General features: G+C 58.6%; 1 protein-coding gene across 4 annotated transcripts in view; it reads left to right on the forward strand.

Moving 5' to 3' along the window:
* Positions 1-19805, forward strand: part of CHCHD6 (coiled-coil-helix-coiled-coil-helix domain containing 6) — a 250521-nt gene extending 230716 nt beyond the window's left edge. For all 4 annotated transcript variants that reach the window (XR_016214404.1, XM_008260313.5, XM_002713078.6 and 1 more), the window contains 2 exons: positions 17446-17581; positions 19580-19805. Coding sequence is in view for 3 of the 4 variants with exons in the window: in XM_008260313.5 (XP_008258535.2) it covers positions 17446-17581; positions 19580-19585 (142 nt within the window). In the remaining variant the exon portion in view is untranslated. The remainder of the gene's footprint in view (positions 1-17445; positions 17582-19579) is intronic.
* The last annotated feature ends 1819 nt before the right edge of the window (positions 19806-21624 follow it).

Genomic DNA, 21624 nt, shown 5'->3' on the forward strand with positions numbered 1-21624 from the left:
ATCCACTAGTGCACTCCACAAAATGCCTGCAACAGCCAGGGCTGGGCCAGGCTGAAATTAGGAGCTGAAACTCCACTGAGGTCTCCCACGTGTGTGGCAGGGACCCAAGCACTTAAGCCATCATCTGCTGCTTCCCAGGCACATTAGCAGGAAGCTGAATCGGAAGCAGAGCAGCCGGGACTGTGAGATGTGATGCAGGCATCCCAGGTGGTAATCCAACACACTGTGCCCCAGCGCCTTCCCCTGAGTCGATTATTTTCAAGCTCAAGTACAAGACATTATGTTTACCTGTGTCTGACTTCAGGATGTTATATTTGTCTGTGTCTGATTTCATGCTGGTTTCAGAAAGACTATTGTTCTAGCCTGTCTCTGTCAATGTATGCATGTGCCTGTGTGTGTGCACACGCATGCATGAGTACGGGCGTGGGGGAGCACGATACGCCCGGAGGAGAGAAGAATGCCTGGGAGTGGCTTCCTGCCATGAGACCACTGGCTCATGACAGCTGTGACTTGTGACAATGTGGAAAGCAGGAATTTTATCTCTCACATACCTGGCAGTGATGGAACAAGATGAGGATGCCAAAATAACACGACTGCTCTTTTAACAAAGATGCCAGAATTTCCACACACTCAATTGACTCTGAGCAAATCGATTTGGAACTCTCTCTTGAATTTCAGAGATAAGTGCATCCTGTATTTGCCCCTTATAATTCAACATATATTTCTAGCACAAGTACTACTTTATTCTGCATTTCATGCATCGCTCTGCTTTCTAAAATTCCTGGCAGACACTGTGTGTGCAGTAACTTTAAGAAGTAGACCTTTCAAGTCCATCGAGATACTGTGCTCAGTACTTTACACCTAGTAGTATGTAGACTTGTCATTCACACATTGGTCGATTTGCCATGGACTGCAGCATCTTAAAATGATGAGCGATCCAAAATATTCATTTGAATATGTATATACCTCTTCAACATTTTTCAGAATTACAGTTTTCTCATTATAAATAGGATATATGAACATTATTTTAGTAAAGCTACAACACAGAAAAATATGAAGAAAGTTTTAAAGAAAAATCCCAGACCTCTTCCTGCTTCTGTTTGGGGACATCACACTGTGGTCAGAGCCCAGGCACACGCCTGCACAGAATGGGAGCAGGAACTCGTGTGAAGCACACAGCCCAGCGTCTGCTATTTTCCCTTCCAAGTAGGAAACCAACACTGACTCAACAAGGCCATCAGCCCACACACGGCGCTTTGTCTGCTCCCCCAACAGCATCTTTTTTCCCTTTCTGGCCCCTAAGAGATCTGCTCTGCTGTTAGTTGTCATGCGTCACGGTCACGTCCCGAGTCTCTCTTGTCCGTCATGACCCTGAGTCTTCAGGACAGCCTGGGCTTTTTCTCTGCAGGGTGGCCCTCGCCCTGCCTCCACCTCACGTTTCCTCATGACCAGGCTCAAGCTGTATGTGCTTGGCAGGAAGAACCCCAAACTGGGGCTGCGCTCTTCCTAGTACGTCCCGGTGGGAGGCTCAGGAGCTCACTCCACCTCCCACTAGCAGTGTTGACCTAGCCTTGGTCTCTCTGGGCGAAGTGCTCACATTCCTTCAGCGTCTGGTTAGTGTGCTGTGGGGAGAGACTCCCGCATTACCCGCTCAGACCGCTGCCCATCAGCTTGACGTCTGTGGACAAGTCTCACCAGAGTCCGTCCCTGCGATGGTCATCATAGGGTGGTTATTCACGTCCAGCGTTCCTCCTACACTTGAGAACGGAGATGCTACCAAAGGAGGAGTTGTACCTCTTCTCCATGTGGCTTTCTATTCGTTTATCTGGTTATGTCGGTGAGGACTCGGGTATCACATTTATTCACTGGGTTGGAATAGAAACCTTCACTTAGTTTGATATTCAGAATGTCCCAGATTCGGTGCCTCAGACTCCTCTAAGCTTTCAGCGTGCCTTTTCATTCCCTGGGCACGTCTGTACCTCGTGGCACAGGCTGTTCCAAGATTATCTCGTTCTTTCTCTGTCCCAGTCCTGGAATCAGCCATTTCTTCAAGGAGCCCTGTTCTTCCATTGCAGAGTGGTTTTAGAAACCAAGGTCAGGTCTCTGCGTGTCCTCATTGCTGCTGAGGTGTCGTTGCTTGTGGGCGGGATAGAAAATACACACCATGCATAGACATGGACATGTAATGTCGGTGTACACACGGTGCCTGGGCCCATAAGGATTTCCACATCTGTGTGCATTTAAAAATTCCCAAGTTCATACTGACACTTGCAGGACCAATACCCAAGGGTCCTTTGCAGCCTTTCCTTTTCCATATTTAGAAACCCCTGGCCCCTGTTCCCTTCAACATAAGCTCAATCCGTGAACTTTTATGCTCAGTGTGAACAATGTCACAGCCACTGCCAGCTCTACAACCCCTCAAGCCACTGCGACCGCCTCCTTGGGCTCCCGTCCTTACCAGGGCAGGCTGATAGAAAAGACTTCCATCCGTTGCTTTCTGAAAACACCTCAGAGTCCTTGAGCAACTTCCGGTGGACGGGAGTTAGGAGAGGGAGGCCAAGCCCGGCTCTCCCCATTGTACTGCTGTGGAATGTGGCTCCATCCCTCCGCCTCGCTGGGCTCGGCCCAGTAGCCGGCGGCTGACCCTGCGATTGTGCTAAGGGAAGCCAGTTCTGGTTCGATGCCAAGGTGTGGCAGCAGAGGATGAGGCCAACATTCTGGATGCTTTCTGCACTAAGAACGAGTGGCCAGCAGTCCCCCTCGTGCCCTGGCTGACATCTGAGGGCCAGGGAAAACTGGGGCCCGGAGGACCCCCCCTTGCCTCCTCTGGTGTGACTCACACGGGGTGGGGGGCTGGGGCTGTTGTCCTTCTGCCATCACGTAACACAGGCCCAGCAGCGGGGGGCTCCCCTTCAGCAGAGCCAGCGTCAGCCTTGGCGTTCCACGAGCTGCAGTTTCTAAATGTGCTCAGGGCAGAGCTCGGAGAGAGGCAGAGGATTTGCTCTGATCTGTTTATTCATTGAGATGGCGTGTGAGATGTCAGCTGATAAAGCGTTGCTGCAATTTAAAAAACAGTGAGCATCACAAAAATTAACTCAACATGGAGCCCAAATGTAAAACATAAACCTGTAAAGCTCCCAGATGATAACATAGTAGAAAAATCTCGTTGACCTTGCGTTTGGGGATGACTTTTTAGATAGAACACCAAAAAATAAGATTCATGAGAAGAACTGATAAGTTGGACTTCCTTAAAAAAACAGTGAGGCTGGGTGAAGGAGATAAGATTAGAGAGTTACCATTTGCCCCGAGGTCTGGTGGGGTCCTGTGGGGTTCCCGTCTAGCGGGATGTAGCGGGATGCCTGGGGAGAGCGATGGCACAGCCTCGCCTCCGCAGACAGACTTGAGCATAGGAAGGGGGAGCCTCCCAGGTGGTGCCGGGGTGGGATGTGGCCTGTCCAGGCTGGATGTGAGGACGAGGCTGGGAATGGAGCCCAGCGTGCCCTGAGGTACGGGACCCATTGTCTGGGCGTGGAGGGGTTGATGGCAGGGAGGACCCCGGAAGTATACTGGGGCGTCTTGGGGGTGGGGGCTCAGATTTGAGTTTTACTGCACAGAGAGGCTCCAGGAAGTCCAAGGTGAGAAATGGGTCAGGGATAAATTGAGGGGTCACCTGAGGGGAGGCCCCCAGGGAGGAGCAGGTGTGGCCGGCCCTCTAACCCAGGCCCCGCGTTAAGGCAGCACCACAACTCCTGAATGGTCTGGATCCAGTTCTTCCCTCCCTGTGCTGCGTCGTGTCAGTGACCGGCTCCTCACCGGAGCACAGCACACCTGCTTGTACTCAGGTGGCTGCTGCAAGGGGACAGTGCCCAGCATTCTCGTGCCTTGGTTAGGGGCTAGGCGCAGCCCGGATGGTCGCACTAGTTTTGCTGTGGAAAGCGGCCACGGCCTCGCCCAGCAGGAGGGACAATGTGTGCTTCAGCCCAGCCCCTGACGTGCATCTTGACTCCTCCATCAGCAGTCCGCATGGAGCGCCTGGCTGCCTTTGAGGTCTCCCAGAATCCGGCAGGTGCCACCCACAGGACTGCAGCCCTCATGAGGCTTTCCCTGACTGCTTTCCCTGAGTCACAGATGGCAGCGGTGAGGGAAGATGGCCCGGATCAGGCTGGGCTGGGGGCAGGCTAGCAAAGGGAGCTGTGTTTGGGAGCAGGAAAGGTGAGAAGGTAGGGAGGTGGGGCGCAGGATGGCCCAGGACAGACACCATTTAATGTGGGCTGGGCCTGCCAGGTAACCAAGTCCACAAGCCCGACCTCACCAATATCCAGGGCATGAGTGGGACCCAGTCTCTCCCTCCTAGAAGCTGTGAGAAAGTAGAGCCCTGATGACTCAATTATTGATGCTCTACCTGAGTTTGTGGAATATCTGCTCCCTACTCAGTATTCTGTGCAGACTTGTAGAAACGGGGGGAGTAAGTACACTGGCTCCTGCCTTCCGGGCACTCCTCTCTAATAGGGAGATGGCTCCCCCATGACCGGCCTGCAGCGTGCTTGGTGCTCTGATGGGTGGTGTTCAGGGCACGGGACCCCCCCAACACAGGTGAGCAGGCCAGGGAAGGCCATAGAGCAGCAACACTGAGTCGGTAGTGCCTCCTCCAGGGTGAATGGACAGGAGAGGCATGGGGCTGGCAGCTCGCTCACCTGGGACCACCTGTGCAAAGTGGGAACAAACTGCTGGGCCAGGATCCCTGCAGAAGCGTGCATGGGCTTCTGTGCTGTCTTGGAGGGTGGGCAGAGGGCGGAGAGAATGTTCCCGAGAAGAAAGAATGGGAGCCAAGGTGTAGACCCAGGAAAGCACAGGGCGTGTTGCGAGGACGGCCTGGGGTGCTTCTCTCTCCACTCACCTGTTTAACCACTGCTGTGTGCAGCACTAGCAAGGCCTGGGGACAAATGAGCCACCAGAGGCGTTTGTAGGCAGAGTAGAGGCCGAGAATGGCCCATGAGAGCTTCGTCTGCTGCAGAGCTCACGTGCAGGCTCCTGCCGGCGTGGCTGCTGGCCTGACTTGCAGAATTGCCACTCCCAGCACAGCAGTACCTCAGTCTGGGTGCGGGACCAGGGGCTCTCAGAAGATGGACATGGGTCAGTTTGAAGAGCACTGTGTCCTCCAGTAGGGGCCATGGATGGCCGAGGAACGCCAGCGCGGGCTCTTAGAACCCGATCACCCCTTAGTCCCGCTACTGGCAGAGTGGCAAGGGGACTAGAACAGGCAGGGGGAGCCTTAGGAAACCAGGGCTGACGTGTGCGAGGCCCGTGGGAGTCTGAAACGGGGATGTGAGGCCAGATTCCTGAGAGACGAGGAGCCAGGCAGAGGATGCCAGCTCCATTTTGTGGGGCCCCAGGAAGCTCTTTGTCCCGTGGTCTCCTCTGTGGGGCAGCCCTGGGGCCAGGGCTGTCAGGGAGCTGGATGCCTTCCTTCCACTGCACCCACTGCGGTTCCTAACCCCACGTGCGTGTGTGTGGATGCTCGATCAGGCTCTTAGCGCTCCCTCCCCCGTGTCAGAGGCTCCGGGCAGGTGCTGAGGCTGGGGCCGGGCTTTGTTCACCTGGGGTGCTCCGCTGCCCCTTACTGAGCCTGGCTCCAGCAATCACTGGAGTGTGGACGAGGATGGGTGGATGAACAGAGGGACACAGTCACGTGAAGGCAAGAACTGTGAGAAAAACAGTACCGGAACGGCAGTGTAGCCGGGCAGGTGCCGAGCGCAGCCAGCAAGGATGGACAACAACAGTGATGGAGAGGGCTGGGAGGCCAGGGCCTGGAGAGAGGGGTTGGTGCCATCTCCTGCTGGATCAGGAAACAGAAGCCACTCTGCGGGGCCAGCGTTGTGGCACAGTGAGCTTTCTGCCAGCTGCAATGCCAACATCCCATCTGAGTGCTGGTTTGAGTCCTGGCTGCTCCACTTGCAATCCAGCTCCCTGCGAATGTGTCTTGCATGGCAGCAGAGGATGGCCCAGGTACTTGGGCCCCTGCCGCCCATGTGGGAGACCTGGGTTCCTGCTTCCTGGCTTCATCCTGGACCAGCCCAGCTGTCACGGCCGTTTGTGAGTGAGTGGATGGAAGATCTCTCTCTCTCTGTCTCTGCCTCCCTCCCTCCTCTCTCTCTCCCATTTAAGTAAATAAATAAATCTTAGAAGCAGCAGCAGCGGCCGCCGCTCCGAGTTGAGGGAGCCACCTGCTGCAGATGAAGTTGCTGACCTGGAGGTGTCAGCCTGAGGTTTCTCGGGCGCCTGCGCACAAGCTGCTGGAATTCTCACATCTCTGAGGCTCTGTTGGCTGTGCATGCCCAGCCCCGAAGCGGGTCCTTCTCAAGAACCCCCGGGAGCCACTGTGGGTCCTCGAATGGGTGCCCAGGCGCCACCAAAGCACACGCCTTCTCTGCACTCCTCCGCGTCTCATGTCACTTGCTCTCGCTGCAATCTAGAATTCTCTGGGAAGAGGCTCGGTTGTGGAAACTGGGGGCAGGCCTGTACTGTTGTCTGTTTCCCGTTATGGGAATCCAGTCAGCTGCTTTGTCACTAGATGGGGAGTCTTTTTGCTGAAACCAGTAAACCATCCCAGGCCCAGGGACATCTTGGTGGCCGATGGAGATGACCACCATCTCTTTCAGTGGCTACGGTCACTCGTTTTCTGGCGATCAGTGGCACTTACCACCGGCCCCTGCCCCTGCAGCTCGGGGAGCCGGCCTCAGTAGCAGCGTCAGCAGTCAGCCTTGGTCACAAGGGGTTGGCTACCAGCGACGGCAGGGCCACTGCTTTCTGGTCATCTGAGCAGACCCAGCGCACTCTTCCCACAGAGAAGTCCCGGGCCCTGCCACAGGACAGTTCCTCTGCTGCCTCCCACGGTCTTCTAGTTGCCCTGGCTTTGAGGATGGTTGCACATGTAGAAACTGAGAGGTGCCGAGGCCTCTGTGTGGTTTGGTATCCCCTGGAAAGTGACTTCCCCGGGGTTTCCAGCCAGGAGACGGCTGGCCTCTCAGGGCTGTGGCGTGGGAGGGCCTGGAGGCCAGGCTGGGGAGCTGGCCCTGCCTCTGCGCCTTGTCGGCAGGTGGGCTATGAGAGGGCTCCTCCTCAGAGCAGGAAATTGTTGTCACTTAGAGGAAGTAAGTCCCACTGACTTACCCTAAGCAGGCACGGAGTGGGCTGTAGGCCCACACAGCAGGGCTTCTCCATGGAAAGGCTTTGAGAGAGGAGCCTCTGCAGCGGGGAACGGCGGGAGGTAGCCACGCACCGGGCTCTCCCGAGCGGACTCTGGGCTCACAGGGAAGCCTGGTAGTTGTCAGGTGGATTTGGGTAGAGCCGGCCAGGCCTCGGATTCTAGGAGCTCTCTAGGTGGGGACGGCAGGGCCCAAGGCCCAGAGCGGGGCATCCCATATCAGGAAGCTCCCTGGAGTTGGTGTCAGCAGAGAGCGGGGCTGGGGGGCGGGCACCCATCAGCTGGGAGCTGACGGAGATGGTGCAGGTAGAGACAGCAAGGCCCCAGTGAGGGATGGGGCGGAGTGTGGGAGACCAGGTCAGTTGCCGGGTCGAGGGCTGGTGCTGGGGCGTCAGCCATCTGAGTACCTGAGAATCGCCAGCAGGCCTCAGTGGCCAGAGCTGCGAGGGACCGCCACGGCAGGTCTCCCTGGCAGAAGCAGTGCCAGCAAGCTTGTCCACCACAGGCAGTCTTAGTATCTTCATTGCCCAGTGCCGACGACCATTTCAACGTTACTCCTGCCTTCCCCATCGCCAAAGGCTGGAAAGCGCCGGGACAGGAGCCCTGCCCTGCATCTGGTGAGTGGGCGCCTCCCAGGATGACAGGTGTGTCCTTCCGTATGTATCCCCACCAAGGAACAGAGGTGGGCGGCCCTTCCCCAGTCCTGGGGGTGTGGGGGTATGGCCCTGTGGGGGTGCGTGGGAAGGAATGGGTGCAGGGACTCCTGCCACGGGCAGCCTCTCCTGCACAGACTCAGGCAGAGGCCAGGGGCCTGTTCACATCTCCTGTCCTCTTGGGTGCACAGAGCTGTCCCAAGCCCAGGCCAGTCCCTGGCCTCTCCTGCCTGAGGCATGGGGCCGGCGGAGGCCAGCCTCCAGCAACTGACCGTGATCCCATGAGGCTGGTGGGTCGGAGGCAGGCTCTCTGGCGTCCCCTTGCCCAGGCTGAGCGCTGCACTGTTGATAACTGCCCACTATCCAAGTCCTGAGTGACCAGCTGGACTCAGAAGCAGCTCAGCCCGGCCACGGTGAAGGCAGGAGCCTCCTGAACAGGGATGGGCCCTGACGAAGATGAATGTCTGATTCACTTGGAATCTCCTTACTGCTGCCGGTAATAAAAAGCCTGCCCCACACATGCACCCCCTCCTGCTGATGTTTCTCTGAAATTAAATATCAGGAGGACATATAATAGCCCAATTCCACACCAGGCCAATATTATCAGATTGATGTCAGCAGTGATAATAGAAGAAGGATAAGTTGATGAGATTCCATTTATTAAATAAAGTAAAGAGAGCACACAGGGAGTTGGGGAGTACGCATGCGAGCTGGCACTGGGTGCTCTCAGGCGTGAGTGTCAGCTGGACGGAGAGAGGAAGACACCCTGGGTTGGTTCACCCAACTCTGTCCCCGCCTGCCCAGGAGCCGGAGGCCGTGGTGGGAGCGCCTGGCCGGCCTGGACAGCAGTGCCCAGCACAGGAAGGCGGCGACCCTGCTCTGACTCAGGCCCGCCTTGCTGGGGCCAGTTTCCTTTCCTTTCCCCTCCCTGCCTGTCCTGTCCCTGTCACCTCCAGGCGGCCAGGTCTCCCTGGCTCCTCACCTTCCGCTGTAGATCCTCACCCGTGAGCCTCCTGTGCTCCCCACGTGGCGCTGACCGGCTTCTGCCTCTGCCGGGAAGCCTGCGTGACTCAGGGCGTGGAGACTGTCCTTTGTTCCTGCTTGATGCCCCTGGGTGTCTCTTCCTCTTTCAAAACCGTTTGGAGTTTCCCAAAGGCAGAGTGGAGCTTACGTGCTACAGTGTGGGGAGAAAGGGCTGTACAGGCTAACACCCCAGGCTTTCCCATCCTGGGTCTCTCTACTGTGTGACGTTGGGCAAGCCACTTAACCTCTCTGAGACTCATTGTCCCCATCTGCAGAATGGAAAAATAATGCCTTGTTCGCCAGGTTGTCGTGATATTCTTAACACCCAGCACACAGTAGGCTCTCAGGATGGCCAGGCCCACAGGCCCGCTTAGATACACTCTCCAAAGAGCCCGGGTTCACCACCACCTACGCTGCTTACCTAGATAGAAACAAGCCCCCTGCTCTCTGCTTTCCCGTAGCCTGGCCTCGCCCAGATCTCTCCCACCACGCAAGTCTTCCCGGGAGCAGGAGTGCGCAGACGGCCGTGAATTTCAGCGCATCCCCGTGTCCGTTATGGCGGTCAGCTCTTCTCTAAATGGAGACGAAGCCTCACAGGGAGCGGCGAGGAGCTGAGAGCCACGCGCAGACCTGCCCAGAGCCTGCGTGCAGTGGCTACAGAGCGCCTGCCGCTCCCCGTGGAAGGTGGCGTTTGTGCCCCCACTCACTGCTCCCCACCCGGCCTCTGCAGAACTGTCCAAATGCTTTTCTGCATGACCGGTTCTATGGGGTCCCCAGGGCTGCCCAGCAAAGTACCCCAGACTGCGTACCTTTAAACAGGAGGCACTTATTCTCCCAACTCCAGAATCCAAGTCCAAAGGCTGGGTGTTGCGGGCCCAGCCTCTCTGGAGCCTCTGGGGAATGCGTCCCGTGCCTTTCCCAGCTTCCAGTGTCGCTGGCCGCCCTCAGTGCTCCGTGGCCGCGTCCCTGCAGGGTCTCCCCTGCGCGCACATGGCCTTCTCCTGTGGCTGGCTCCATGCTCATGTCTTCTTCATAAGAGGATGTGAGTTGGATTCCTGTTGCTATTATCAGGGGCCCACCCCAACCCGGTGTGAACTCATCACGTTTCCGTATCAGGCGTGGATCCGGGGACACTCTCCACGCTGCCGACCTTTGTGTTGGTGGGGGTGGGGGAGTTCTGGAGCCCCAGGAGCCTGCCACCCCACCAGGTTGTCTTCTCCTGGCACCATGTTCGGTTGGAAGTGACAGACATGAACTTAAGCCGGATGTGGAGTGTCTGGGCTCATAGCACAGGAAAGCTAAAGACAGGTCCTGGCTTGGAGGGCCTGTTTCTCGGGGGTGACTGGTGACGGCTGTTGGAGACCTGGTTTTATGGCCTTCTGGAGGGTCGGTTCCAGCTCCAGACCCGTGGGTGGGACCGTGCCAGCTCAGTCTGGGTTGTGCCGCCCAAGCCCCTGCTCCCCAGGAGGGAGTGCGGGGGAGATGGTGGGAGCTGCAGAGGGCACACAGTCTTATCTGAAGGTGCGGCCGTGTGGGTTCAGTTCGCAGGAGGAAAGCGTGTGCACAGTCGCTGTCTTATAAAAGTGAGTTTCCTTCCCTCCTGCTGCCCTTCCTGGCAGTCTCGGGTGTATCCGGTCACATCCTCTGAGCAAGCAGCTGCTGCCAGCTCTGAGCCAAGGGGACGCAGGGCAACCTGAGCCCGCCCAGGAGCTTCCAAGCCCTCTATGGAGACAGAAACGTGTCAGCAGCCACTGTTGTGCCTGCCCATGAGGGTGTAAAACCACTGCCCTGGACCCAGGGAGGTTGCACTGTCAGGGAAGACTGCTGTGGAGGGGGTGAGAAGGAGCAGAAGCAGAAGGGAGGCACCCCATCCTGCCCTGGGCTCTGCAGTGAGGGGCGGCGCACTGCGCACGGGGAGGCTGGTGGTGCACGGAGCACTCGCCCTCCTAGAGAGAGCATTCAGTGTAGCAGCAGATGATGCCAACGGCACAGCCAGAATGAGGACGGGTTCTGGTGCAAGGGCGCATGGGGCCAGTGCGGGGCTGTGGGAGCCACAGTGGGCCAGGCGGTCTGGAGGGGGCTGAGTCCTGGCCCTGCTTCTTCTGCCGTGGCTTTGAGCAAACTGCTGAGCCATTGTTTCTGCATTAATGAAAAGAACACCTGCTACCTTACAGGGTTCTCCTGGGGTTAAACGAGATATGCTTATCCCAGGGTGCTGTGATCGCCAAAAGTGAGTTTTTAAACCTGGCTCGGCATTTTAGACTGCATGCTGGGCTCAGAACATTACCAGTGGGCCGGCGATAAGGAGGACCATTGAAGAGGCTTTTGTAACGACAGTAGAGGCGAGGGCAGGGACTAGCAGCTGTCCTCAAACAAAACTTGGCAACTCCGTGTGGGTGGGGAGAAGTCAGGGGCTCTGAGGTGTGCAGGTAGCTGAGCAAGGTAAGAAGTACAGGGGGAGGAGATGCTGGGCTCAGAGCCAGGCCCGCTGGTCCCTGTGGGCTTGTGGGTGCTCCTGGGCTTCCCTTGTGGCGTGAGCTGGACACCGGGAACAAGACAGGGGCCACAGATGCAGTGAGTGCCTGAGCCAAGGCAGAGGGCGAGTGGAGAAGAACCAGGCCACCGGGCCGCAGAGGCAGTGAGAGCCGAGGCTGTAGAGGCTAGGGCCTCCGAGCCTCAGGATGACGGGTGCTGTTGGCCGAGCAGTGAGGCGGGCGGGGGTGCTTGAGAAAGAAGAGCTTGATGAGGCCAGGCCTGGGGACCAGGGGAGTGGGTGAAAGGGGAGCCCAGGGCAGCCCCTTTGGGAAAGAGAAGCAGCTGTGGCCTGAGTGAGAGATGAGGCAAATGCTGTTTGATTTGAATGCTTTTAGGTGGTTTGAGAAATGGGTGTGTTTTGATTGGAGCAAGTGGAAAGGTGAAGGCAGAGGAGTGACAGGTTAATAGGAGGGGGCTGTGTGGGTGCCAGCACCGAGCTGGAGTTGCCACAAAGCTGAGCCTGGGGCCCGAGTGGCCAGGATGGCCAGGAGTGCGGTGGCCCTCTGTGGCCAAGTCACTGGGCACAGGGACTCACTGCCCTATCCGTGGCCCTCACAGCCCCACGCCTGGGGGAAGAAAGCGCCCATGATGCATGGAGCTGTCTCGGGTGTGTGAATCTTCTGACAGCTCTGCAGGCCAGGTCCCTCCTCCAGGCCTGACCTGCTGACCACAGAGCGAGAAGTAGCAAAGCCAGAGCCCTCCCCAGGGTCTGTGTGACCCCAAAACGTGTGTTCTTTCTGCTGGGCCTAGGACCCCCCACCCCTGGTGTCTGCTGGCTCCTTGGTGAAGGGATTGTGCACATAAGTGACTGCCTTAAGATGCCTGGGGAGGGAGCACTGCTGGGCGGCCGGTGTCTGAACCGGGCCTTGAAGGACGTGTTGAAGGAAGGCCGCCCTGCCAGGCCTGACATCTGGAGTGTCCCACGCCCCAGTGCTGCCTGTGTCAGCCCTTCCCTACCAAGCAGGGTCAGGACCCCTGGCTCCCTCAGGTGCCCCCTCCCCACCCTGAGTCCTGGCCCTGCTTCGGTTTCCAACAGACGGCAGTTGTCAACAGGAGCCGTACCTCACGTTGGCGCTTTCACAACCACTGCATCTGGTCTTCAACCTCTGGGGCAGGAGGTGTTGCCCTCCCCGTGGTGAAGGTGAGGGCGGTGAGCGCCAGTGAGGGCGGACGGCTTCCCCAGCGTTGCCTTTTGAGAGCCCCCGCTGACGTGGGTGGAGCAAGCCCCTTCAGAGCCACGCTCCTGGAAGGGCGCCCTTGCTGCAGTGGGCGCTCCCCGGGTCGGGTCTAGGACTCGCTCTGTCTCGGGAGAGCTCACCCCACACTGTGAATCCCTTGCTTTGTGCACTTGAGGAACGCCTATTCCCACGTTTGTGACACTTTGCGCTATTGTGTAAGTATCGCAGGACAGGGTGGCGGTGGCCCAGGGCTGGGTGGGGGTGAGCCGAGATCCGTTGCACCTCCTTTCCTGAATGGTTTGCCCCCCCCCCCAGGCCTGGCCCCACCGGGCTTCAGAGAAAGCCTCCATTTCGTCAGCTCTCCTCTCCCTGTCTTAGCCCATTCAGAACCTCTTTGGGGACAGATGGGTGAAATTTCTTCCAGTTGACATTTGCCGACCATTCTGTCTCCTCGTATTGTTCCTGATAAACCCCAGAGGAGAGGCCTCCGCAGTCCCCGAGGTGACAGTGCTGTGCGAGGGATGGATTTCACCACGGCCCAGTTTCTGCGGGGCGTTCTCAGAAGTTTGCCCTCCGGTCTCACAGGGGGCCAGCCCGGGCCCCGAGACCACAGGGGGAGAAGCCAGAGAGGACAGAGCTCCTGCTTGGCTGTGGGGAGAGGGTCAGGTTACCAAGCCACTGTTCTGCTCACATACAGTCTTGCAGAATAAGTGTCCATGTCTCCGTCGTCCGTAACAGGGAGCGAGGCCGAGGGCTCAGGCCCGTGTGCTCTGCCTCCACCCATGCCTCCCAGGGCATGTTTTCCATGCCAGTACCACTCAGCTATACTGAGCCTGGAGCTTCCCCGAGCCTCTCCCTCCCACCCAGTGTCTGCTGCGTGCCTGTGGCCACCACCACTGTGGTCCAGCCCAGAGTCCTGCTCAGAGGCCCCATGATAATGGGGCTCAGGCACCACGGGGCCAGCACGTGGGGAAGAGCCACAGAGGAGAGGTCGGAGCAGAAGGACAGCTCTGTGAGTGACAGGAGAGGCCCAGGGAGCCTGGTGGTGCCCCCAAGGCGCCGCACCGCAGGCTGGTAGGACAATGCACTATGACTTCCCACGGTGCACGGCCTGGGGTGGAGGGCAGAGGGCCAAGGTCGAGTCTGACTTCAGGGTGCTCCCAGAGGGAACATCAGAGCCGTGGGGCCCAAGGCAGCCACAGTCGAGGACCCCCTGAGACGAGCTGCTGTGTGGGGCAGCTGGCCTCCAGGGGCAAAGCAGCTTCCCGAGGCCACAGATAGACACACCTTGGCCCACAGCCCTCATAGAGCCCCTCACCAGTGCTGGGGAGAAGTCAGAGGGTCAGCCAAGGTGCCCTGGCCGGGGGGCTTATCCCAAATGACCCTGCAACAGCAGTGGAAGCCAACAAAGGGGGCCTGCAGAGGCCCGAGAGGAGAGGGCTCGTCCGTTTGCACGTGAGGAAGGACAGAGAATCTGCAGAGAAAAGAGCCCACTTGTCCTTACGAAATAAGGCTCGGGCCCGTGCTTGACGCACTGCTTACGTCACCACTTGGGACGTCTTCGTCTCACATCAGAGTCACTGGTTCAAGTCTCGCGTCCTCAGCCTCTGATCCAGCTTCCTGCTCATGTACATCCTGGGGGGCTGCAAATGATGGCTTCTAGTGCTTGGGCCCTTGCCGCCCCCCACCCCCCCGAGACTCAGAAGATGTTCCTGGCTCCCAGCTTCTGCCTGGCTGTTGTGGGCATGGGAAATGAACCAGTGAGTGGCTGGCAGATCTCTCTGTCTGTCTCTGTCTTGCTGTCTTTCTACCTTTCACATAAAAGGGAAGATTAGATAGATATGTATGTATGTATGTATGTAAAAGAAGGCTCTTTAAGACTTGTTCCGTGCAGTGTAGATACGAATCAGATTGGTGACCTCAGGGACTGGAAAGGCATAGGATTGAAGACCTTGTCCAGGTCAGCATTGAACCAGCCTGCCCCTCCCAGCTCTTCCCTCTGACCCCTCTCCCCAGTTTCCCCTGCCCGTCACATCCTTTACATTACAAATCACAGCCTGGGGCACTCCCCACCCCAGCATCCCTCCTCCCTCCTGCCAGTCTGGTTTGTAAACCATCTCACTCCTCCCCCTCCCCCCCCCCAAGGACAGATCTTTCCGTGGGGTTGTTTCGGGGCTGGCGAGTGACTCCGCTCCTGCCTGTAGGGCAAGGAGAAAGCCGGGAGTGAGGTCTCACGGGGAAGGGTCGCTCTGCCTGATCCAGTGAGACAGCACAGGCTGCTCCTCCCGCTGCCTCGAGCTGGGCCGTGCAGGGGACGGAGCGTGAAGACAGCAGCCTCCACACAGCACAGGGCCTGGGCGGCGGCGCCGGGCTGCACGCAGTCCCGGAAGTGTCCCCTGCAGACTCGTGAGTGAGAGGCGTCAGCACAGGGGAGCTCGTGTCCTGCGGGCTGGGGATCTGCGCGCTGTGCTGACAGTTGAGCCGGCTTGGTTGAGTTATCTTGAAACACTAATGGTGCTGCTCTGCTCTCCCAGCTGCTGCATGGCTGGGCGTTTTAAATATGGAGATGGGGCAGGCCGATGATCGACCTACAAGTCTCCCGTCCCTGGGTCTGGAGCAGAGCGTGCATGATCGCAGTCCTTTTTACGGCTGGGAAGCCCTAGGAACGGTGTTCTGCGTTTTTCTAACTCCCTTTGACGCCCTCCACCGTGAGTGGTGCTGAATGCTGAAAGACTTCCAGGTGAAGGACTGGCGGCCCCTCTCTGAACCTGGCCTGGCAGCCCATTCAGAAAGCAGAGCCGTGCAAACAGCGAGACCCACACCACGTGAACGACCCTGGGCTGCCCACCACCCGCCAGCCGTGTGAGCTCCACTCGGGAGCTGGCTTCCCTCCCCTGTGGGACAGGGAGCCGGAGGCACCTTGCCTGCCGCCCAGGGCTGTCACAAGGCGTGGGGAGTGAGCGTGTGAGCATTTGATTGGTCCCGTGTGATTGAGTGTGCAAATCCATGTGTGAGAGAGAAGCAGGGATTGGGAGCACTGGAGTGGGAGGGTGAGGCTGGAAGGAGACAGAGCGGAGTGCACGCAAGCGGCCGGGAAGGTGACTGACTCCGGCACAGTCCGCATTTGCAGTGTTTGTTTCGGCATTGGTTTTTGTTCCATAATTTTTAAAAGTGAGCATATGCTTTTCTTGTATTTTTAAATTATTTATTTATTTATTTGAGAGGTAGAGTTACAGACAGTGAGAGAAAGACAGAGAGAAAGGTTTTCCTTCCGTTGGTTCACTCCGAAGATAGCTGTGATGGCTGGCACTGCGCTGATCCGAAGCCAGGAGCCAGGTGCTTCTTCCTGGTCTTCCGTACAGGTGCAGGGCCCAAGCACTTGAGCCATCTTCCACTGCCCTCCCGGGCCACAGCAGAGAGCCAGATTGGAAGAGGGTCAGCCAGGACTAGAACTGGCACCCATATGGGATGCCAGCGCTGCAGGCAGAAGATTAACCTACTGTGCCATGGTGCCGACCCCTCTTGTGTTTTTTTTTTTTTAAAGATTTATTTTATTTATTTGAAAGACAGAGTTATAGAGAAAGGTAGAGACAGAGAGAGAGAGAGTGTCTTCCATCCGCTAATTACTCCCCAAACAGCTGCAACGGCCAGAGCTGAGCTGGTCTGAAACCAGGATCTTATTCCAGGTCTCCCACATGGGTGCAGGGACCCAAAGACTTGGGACATCTTGTACTGCTTTCCCAGGCCATAGCAGAGAGATGGATCAGAAGTGGAGCAGCCAGTACTCCAACCAGCCCATATGGGATGCCAGTGCTGCAGGCCTGGGTTTTAACCTGCTTCACCACAGTGTCAGCCCTTTCTTTGGGTTCTAAAAGTACTTTGGTAAAGGAGAAAGATATAGTAGTAAAATGCCCCATACTACAGTGATTCTCTCTTAAAAAGTGCCAGTTGGGGCCGGCTCTGTGGCATAGTGGGCTATGCCTCCGCCTGCAGAGCTGGTATCCCATAGGGGCACCAGTTTGAGTCCTGGCTGCTCCTCTTCCCATCCAGCTCTTTGCTGTGGCCTGGGAAAGCAGTGGAGAATGGCCTGGGTACTTGGGCCCCTGCCCCTGCACCTGCGTGCTTCTCCTGGGTCCTGGCTTCAGATCAGATCCAGCCGTTGTGGCCGTCTGAGAAGTGAACCAGCAGACGGAAGACCTTCTCTCTCTGCCTCTGCCTCTCTGTAACTCTGCCTTTTACATACATAGATAGATAGATAGATTAAAAAAAAATAAAAAATAGTGACAGTCAAAATTTTTAAAATTCCTTTTTTGTTCATTCCTGTAGGTTCCCAGTTTTCCTTGTTCCACACATATTCATTTTAAAATCAGGGCAATCTTTATGTGAGAGATGAAATAGAGTGTGTGTAAGTCAGAAAGTTACAGTCTTGGGCCTTCCACACCAGATCTGGGTGTGGCCGGGGCCTTCCTGGGAGCTGGGACTGACACAGTGTCCTCCAGCTGGGTCAGCGCCCACACCCCTTTCTGGCATCCTGCAGGTGCTTAGACCTCAGGGAAGGAGCCTAGGGTGGAGCCTCCGCCCTGCTGCCCAGCCCAGTCAGCGTCTGCTGGGGTCTGAGCCTGAGCCACCAAGCACAGGGCTGGACCTGTGACCTCGCTATCACACTTAGAACCAGAAAGCTAAGTGTCTCTCCGAGGTTGTTAAAGGGGCCCTGATGGACATCAAGGTCATGGCCAATGCCCAGCTCGTGCTGTTGAGTGTGTGTGCATCATTTCTCTCCCTGCCCTCTGGGGAGAGGCCTGGCCTCACCTGCACCTGCATCCCAGGCCTGCCTGCTCTTTTCCTCCCGCAGGCCCCGCAGGGTGGAGCCGGTGTGCTCAAGCCTGCAGGCCCAGATCCTGCGCTGCTACCGTGACAACCTGCACGAGGCACTGCTGTGCTCAGACCTGGTCAAGACGTACCAGCACTGCGTGAGCGCCGCTCACAAGGTAAGGCCTTGCCTGCCTCCCAGGGCATGGGACGCTGGAGACGTGGGGGGCCTGGAGTGTGGGAGACCCCTGTGCCAGCCTTGTTTGCCATAGTCAGACATTCTACCTGGAGAATTCGCCACGGGCGGATTCTTAGTATTAGGGTGTCCTCAGTCCCCTCCCCATGCCAATGCTCCCATGAGGGCCTTGGACATCTGGCCCAGGGGACGCAGTCCCTGTGTGCTTTGCCATTGGGCTGAGCCAGGAGCAGTGCTGGGCAGCCAGGCCCCACCTCCAAGGGCAGTACCTAGTTAAGGGCACACCTATGCCCCAACTCCTCAGCTCTTCACACCCGGGGCCGGGGAGCGTGGAGGAGGCCCAGAGTACAGGGGGGAGTTGTGGCAAGGGCAGGGAGGACCAGCAGTGGACGTGGCCCCCACAGCACAGCCTCGGCGCAGATCTGAAGTGAGCAGTGGCCCGGGCTCCCTGGCAAGCAGGCCTGGCTCTGTGCTCTCCAGGGCTCAGCCAGCGGCTGCAGCTGTCCTAAAACCTGAGGCCACTCCCGGAGCTGGCCCAGCTCTGGCCTCCCGCTCCGCGCTTCCCATGTGCCCAGCTGCGCTGCCCTCTCTGGCCAAGTCCGCCCGTGTCCCAGGCCCAGCTGCAGCAATGCCTCCTGATGCAGCCAGGCCGCTCCAGCGCTGGCAGGCCCTTCGTTGGCTTGTGTGTTAAAAGGTACAGGAAAGGCTGCAGGATGGGTTCTCCTTGCCCACAGAAAAGCCTTTTCCCACGTAGGAAAGAAGCTAGAACATCTAGCTAGGCATCTGTGGTGAAGGCGGCCGGGGTGCGAGGCTGTGTGTCCCCCTGCCGGGTCTGCACGGAGCCCCTCTCCCATCCCACTGAGCCGTGTCCCCGGGGGCCTTGTGAGAGCTCAGGCCACCGCCCTGCTCCGCTCATGCCTGCTTGCCAAGGCGCCCGCACAACCCCAGCTCTCACTGTCCTTTAGCGCCCAGCAGCAGCTGGTCACAGGCCGGGTGCCAGAGAGGAAGAGAGGTTTTCTCCTGTGTCGTGGAGCATGGAAAGCTGCTTGCCTGATTTTGAGCGGAGCACAGAGCCGGCGTGAGCTGTCCCCGCAGTCGTGTGCGTGGGGAGCCAGGCACTGGCAGGCGGGACCCCGTGGCATGGGCCCTTCATGCTGCTTCTCAGCAAGATGGAAACCTTCCCACAGATCCTGTCCCCCACCCAAGTGATGGGGGCTCCAAGTCCCTGCTCATCACACACCCGACCTGTTACGAGGGGGAGGCCCTGGGTCCTGCTGGCAGAGCCCGGCCCCCAGCTCCCCAGGCCTGAACCCTGAGCTCTGACACGCACTCTGCTAGCCTCCACCTCAGAAGGCTCCTGGCAGAGCCAGGGATGGGGGAGTGAGGGGTCCTTAAGAGGAACCTGCTTCTAGAAACAGCCAGGTGGCAGGGGATGAAGCCCGCCAGCTGTGGGGGCTGGGAAGGGTACAGCGCTGTCTCCTGCTCAAGGCTCAGGCCACCGCCCTGAGCTCCCAGAGGCAGCGTGGACACCTGTGCGGTGCCCTCCAGGCCCAGACCTCAGAGCCACAGACAGAGTCGCACCGCATTTCAGCAGCAGGGACCAGACTGTGCGCACTCTGGGGTGCCAGTGTACACTCTGTGTGCTGCCTAGAGAATCCTGAGAGTTGTTGAATGAGCGAGCAGAGGCGGCCCTTGGTGCGGCAGAGCGGAAGTGGGTTGAGGCTGTTGTGTGCCAAGGTCTGCAGCCGATGTGCAGGTTCCAGAGCACAGAGGAGCGGAAGGCACGGTGCTAGCTCCCGTCACCGCGGGCGCATGTCGAGGGAGGGCCTGTCCCCCCGCCTGGCTCTAAGTCTCAGATGTGTGACCAGGTCTCAAGGGATGACGAGGGAGACCAGCTCACAGTGAGTGCAGTGAAACGTCACCACCTGAGATGACTCCAGGAAGAGAGCTGGAACTGAACTCTGACCCCTTCTGCTTGCAGGGTTGAGGAGCAGCCATCACTCCTGGCCCTGGCGGTGACTTGGAGCCCTGAGGAAGGGCCTGCTCGTGGGACCACAGTCCGCAGACCCTGGGCCACAGCCGCCGTGCCCTGCCATTTCCTGCTGGGGCATCCACATATGCCTCTGAGCTTGGGGCTGCCCTGCACTTGGGAAACAGTATGTTCTCGTGTCCGAAGCGAATAAAGCAGATGTCTTTGTTTGCAGTCATTCGCTCCCCAGCAAACAGTCCCTGCTGCCTGCTCTGTGTCCGGCCCGCTGTCGGACATTGGCAGTCAGAGCCCTGTGAGACAGACTGCTCCTCTCGGGGGGAGCCCGGCCTGGCAGGGGAGACGTCCGGAAACCTGTAGTCACACTGTGCAGCGGAAGCAGGTATGCGGTGCACCGAGGGGCAGGCAGCTGTGTTGGGGGCGGAGCAGGGGGGAGACAGGCCGCTTCCCGGGGAAGGTTCTGGGTGCGCAGACACAAAAGTAGAACAGATGAGCGAGGGGCCTGCCAGAGACTGGAGCCCCGGATGCAGGGAGGGCGGTGCAGGCCCAAGCTGGGGCTACTGCAGCTGTCTGAGGAGAGCTACGCGGGGCAGGAGGGGAGGGGACGGAGCTGCAAAGGCAGCAGGGCCAGGCTAGGGGCGGCGAGTCCTGGGGCAGGCAGGGGGCAGCACTGGCAGATCTCCGAGTGATGTCGCCCAGCTCCCAGGCACGGGCTGGGCTGAAGGCAGGGGTCGGTGCTGGGGCCAGCAGGTGCAGGGGCACAGACAGGGTGGGTGGAGAAGCCTCACTGGCAGGACTCTGAGTGTGGCCGGGCCAGGGGAGAGTCAGGGCTGTCTCCAGGTCTCTGACGGGCGAGTCCACTGACAGGCACGCGGAGGAGGCAGGTCATGAACTGGGCTTGGGGGGTGCTGGGCTTCTGCGTGCCCAGCCTCTGCCCTTCCGCCCGTGACCCTCGCCACATCCCGAGCCAAGGCACTGGTCACCCCTCGGCCAGCACTCTGACATCAGCTTGCACGTGCAGGAGCAGAAGGGGTGTGGGCGGAGCTTGTGGTCCTCTAGCCACTCTGCCGGTGACCTTGGCTTCCTGTTGAAGTTTGCCTGGGGAGTCCCCACACCATCTGGAGCTGAGAGCTGCAATCTTGGCTGGGCCTTCGCAGCGCAAACATCTCTGCTCCGCCCCACGTTCTCACACACTGTGCTCAGGGGAGCATGGAGGCTGGGGAGTGCCTGGTTGTCTGGGCAGGTGCACAAAACAGCTCTATTCAGCCAGGCTGTGCGTCAGCTGAGAGGAACCCAGCTCTGGGAGTCCGCCCTTCTGGAAGTTCTGTGTCAGCCTATCAAACCACAAAGGGAAGCTCAGGAAACTTGGAGCAGAATCAGCCTGGAGGAGGCGAAGGGGGCCCTGGCCTGAGCCCCCTGGGGGCTGGGGAGGAAGGAGTAGTCAGAGGTCACCTGGTCCGATGGCCTTGTTAAGTGACATCAGAAGCCGGCATCGCAGCTCACTAGGCTAATCCTCCACCTTGCGGCACCGGCACACCGGGTTCTAGTCCCGGTTGGGGCACCAGATTCTGTCCCGGTTGTCCCTCTTCCAGGCCAGCTCTCTGCTGTGGCCAGGGAGTGCAGTGGAGGATGGCCCAAGTCCTCGGGCCCTGCACCCCATGGGAGACCAGGAGAAGTACCTGGCTCCTGGCTTCGTATCAGCGCGGTGCGCTGGCCGCAGCGCACCGGCCGTGGTGGCCATTGGAGGGTGAACCAATGCCTGTCCAAAAAAAAAAAAAAAAGTGACATCAGAGCCATCCTCCAGCCAGAAGCTACGAGGCCCTTTGAGGCCTCCGAGGCTCTGGCTCTGGGGCTTTTTCCAACTCACGGGTCTCTCAGGAGCAACTTACAGAGTCCCATCCTCCTCTCCTCTCCTCTCTGCATGTCAGCCGGGGGTCTTGGTGGGAAGCAGAGACCACTGGGTGCACGTGCACCTCGGACTGGACACTGCGCACAGGCCTGAACCAGCGCTCTCTGTCGCGTGAAAAACAGCCTCCAGA

The sequence above is a fragment of the Oryctolagus cuniculus genome, chromosome 10 (genome assembly GCF_051225735.1).
Source record: "Oryctolagus cuniculus isolate XC-2025 breed Fujian yellow rabbit chromosome 10, ASM5122573v1, whole genome shotgun sequence".
Lineage (NCBI taxonomy): Eukaryota > Metazoa > Chordata > Mammalia > Lagomorpha > Leporidae > Oryctolagus > Oryctolagus cuniculus.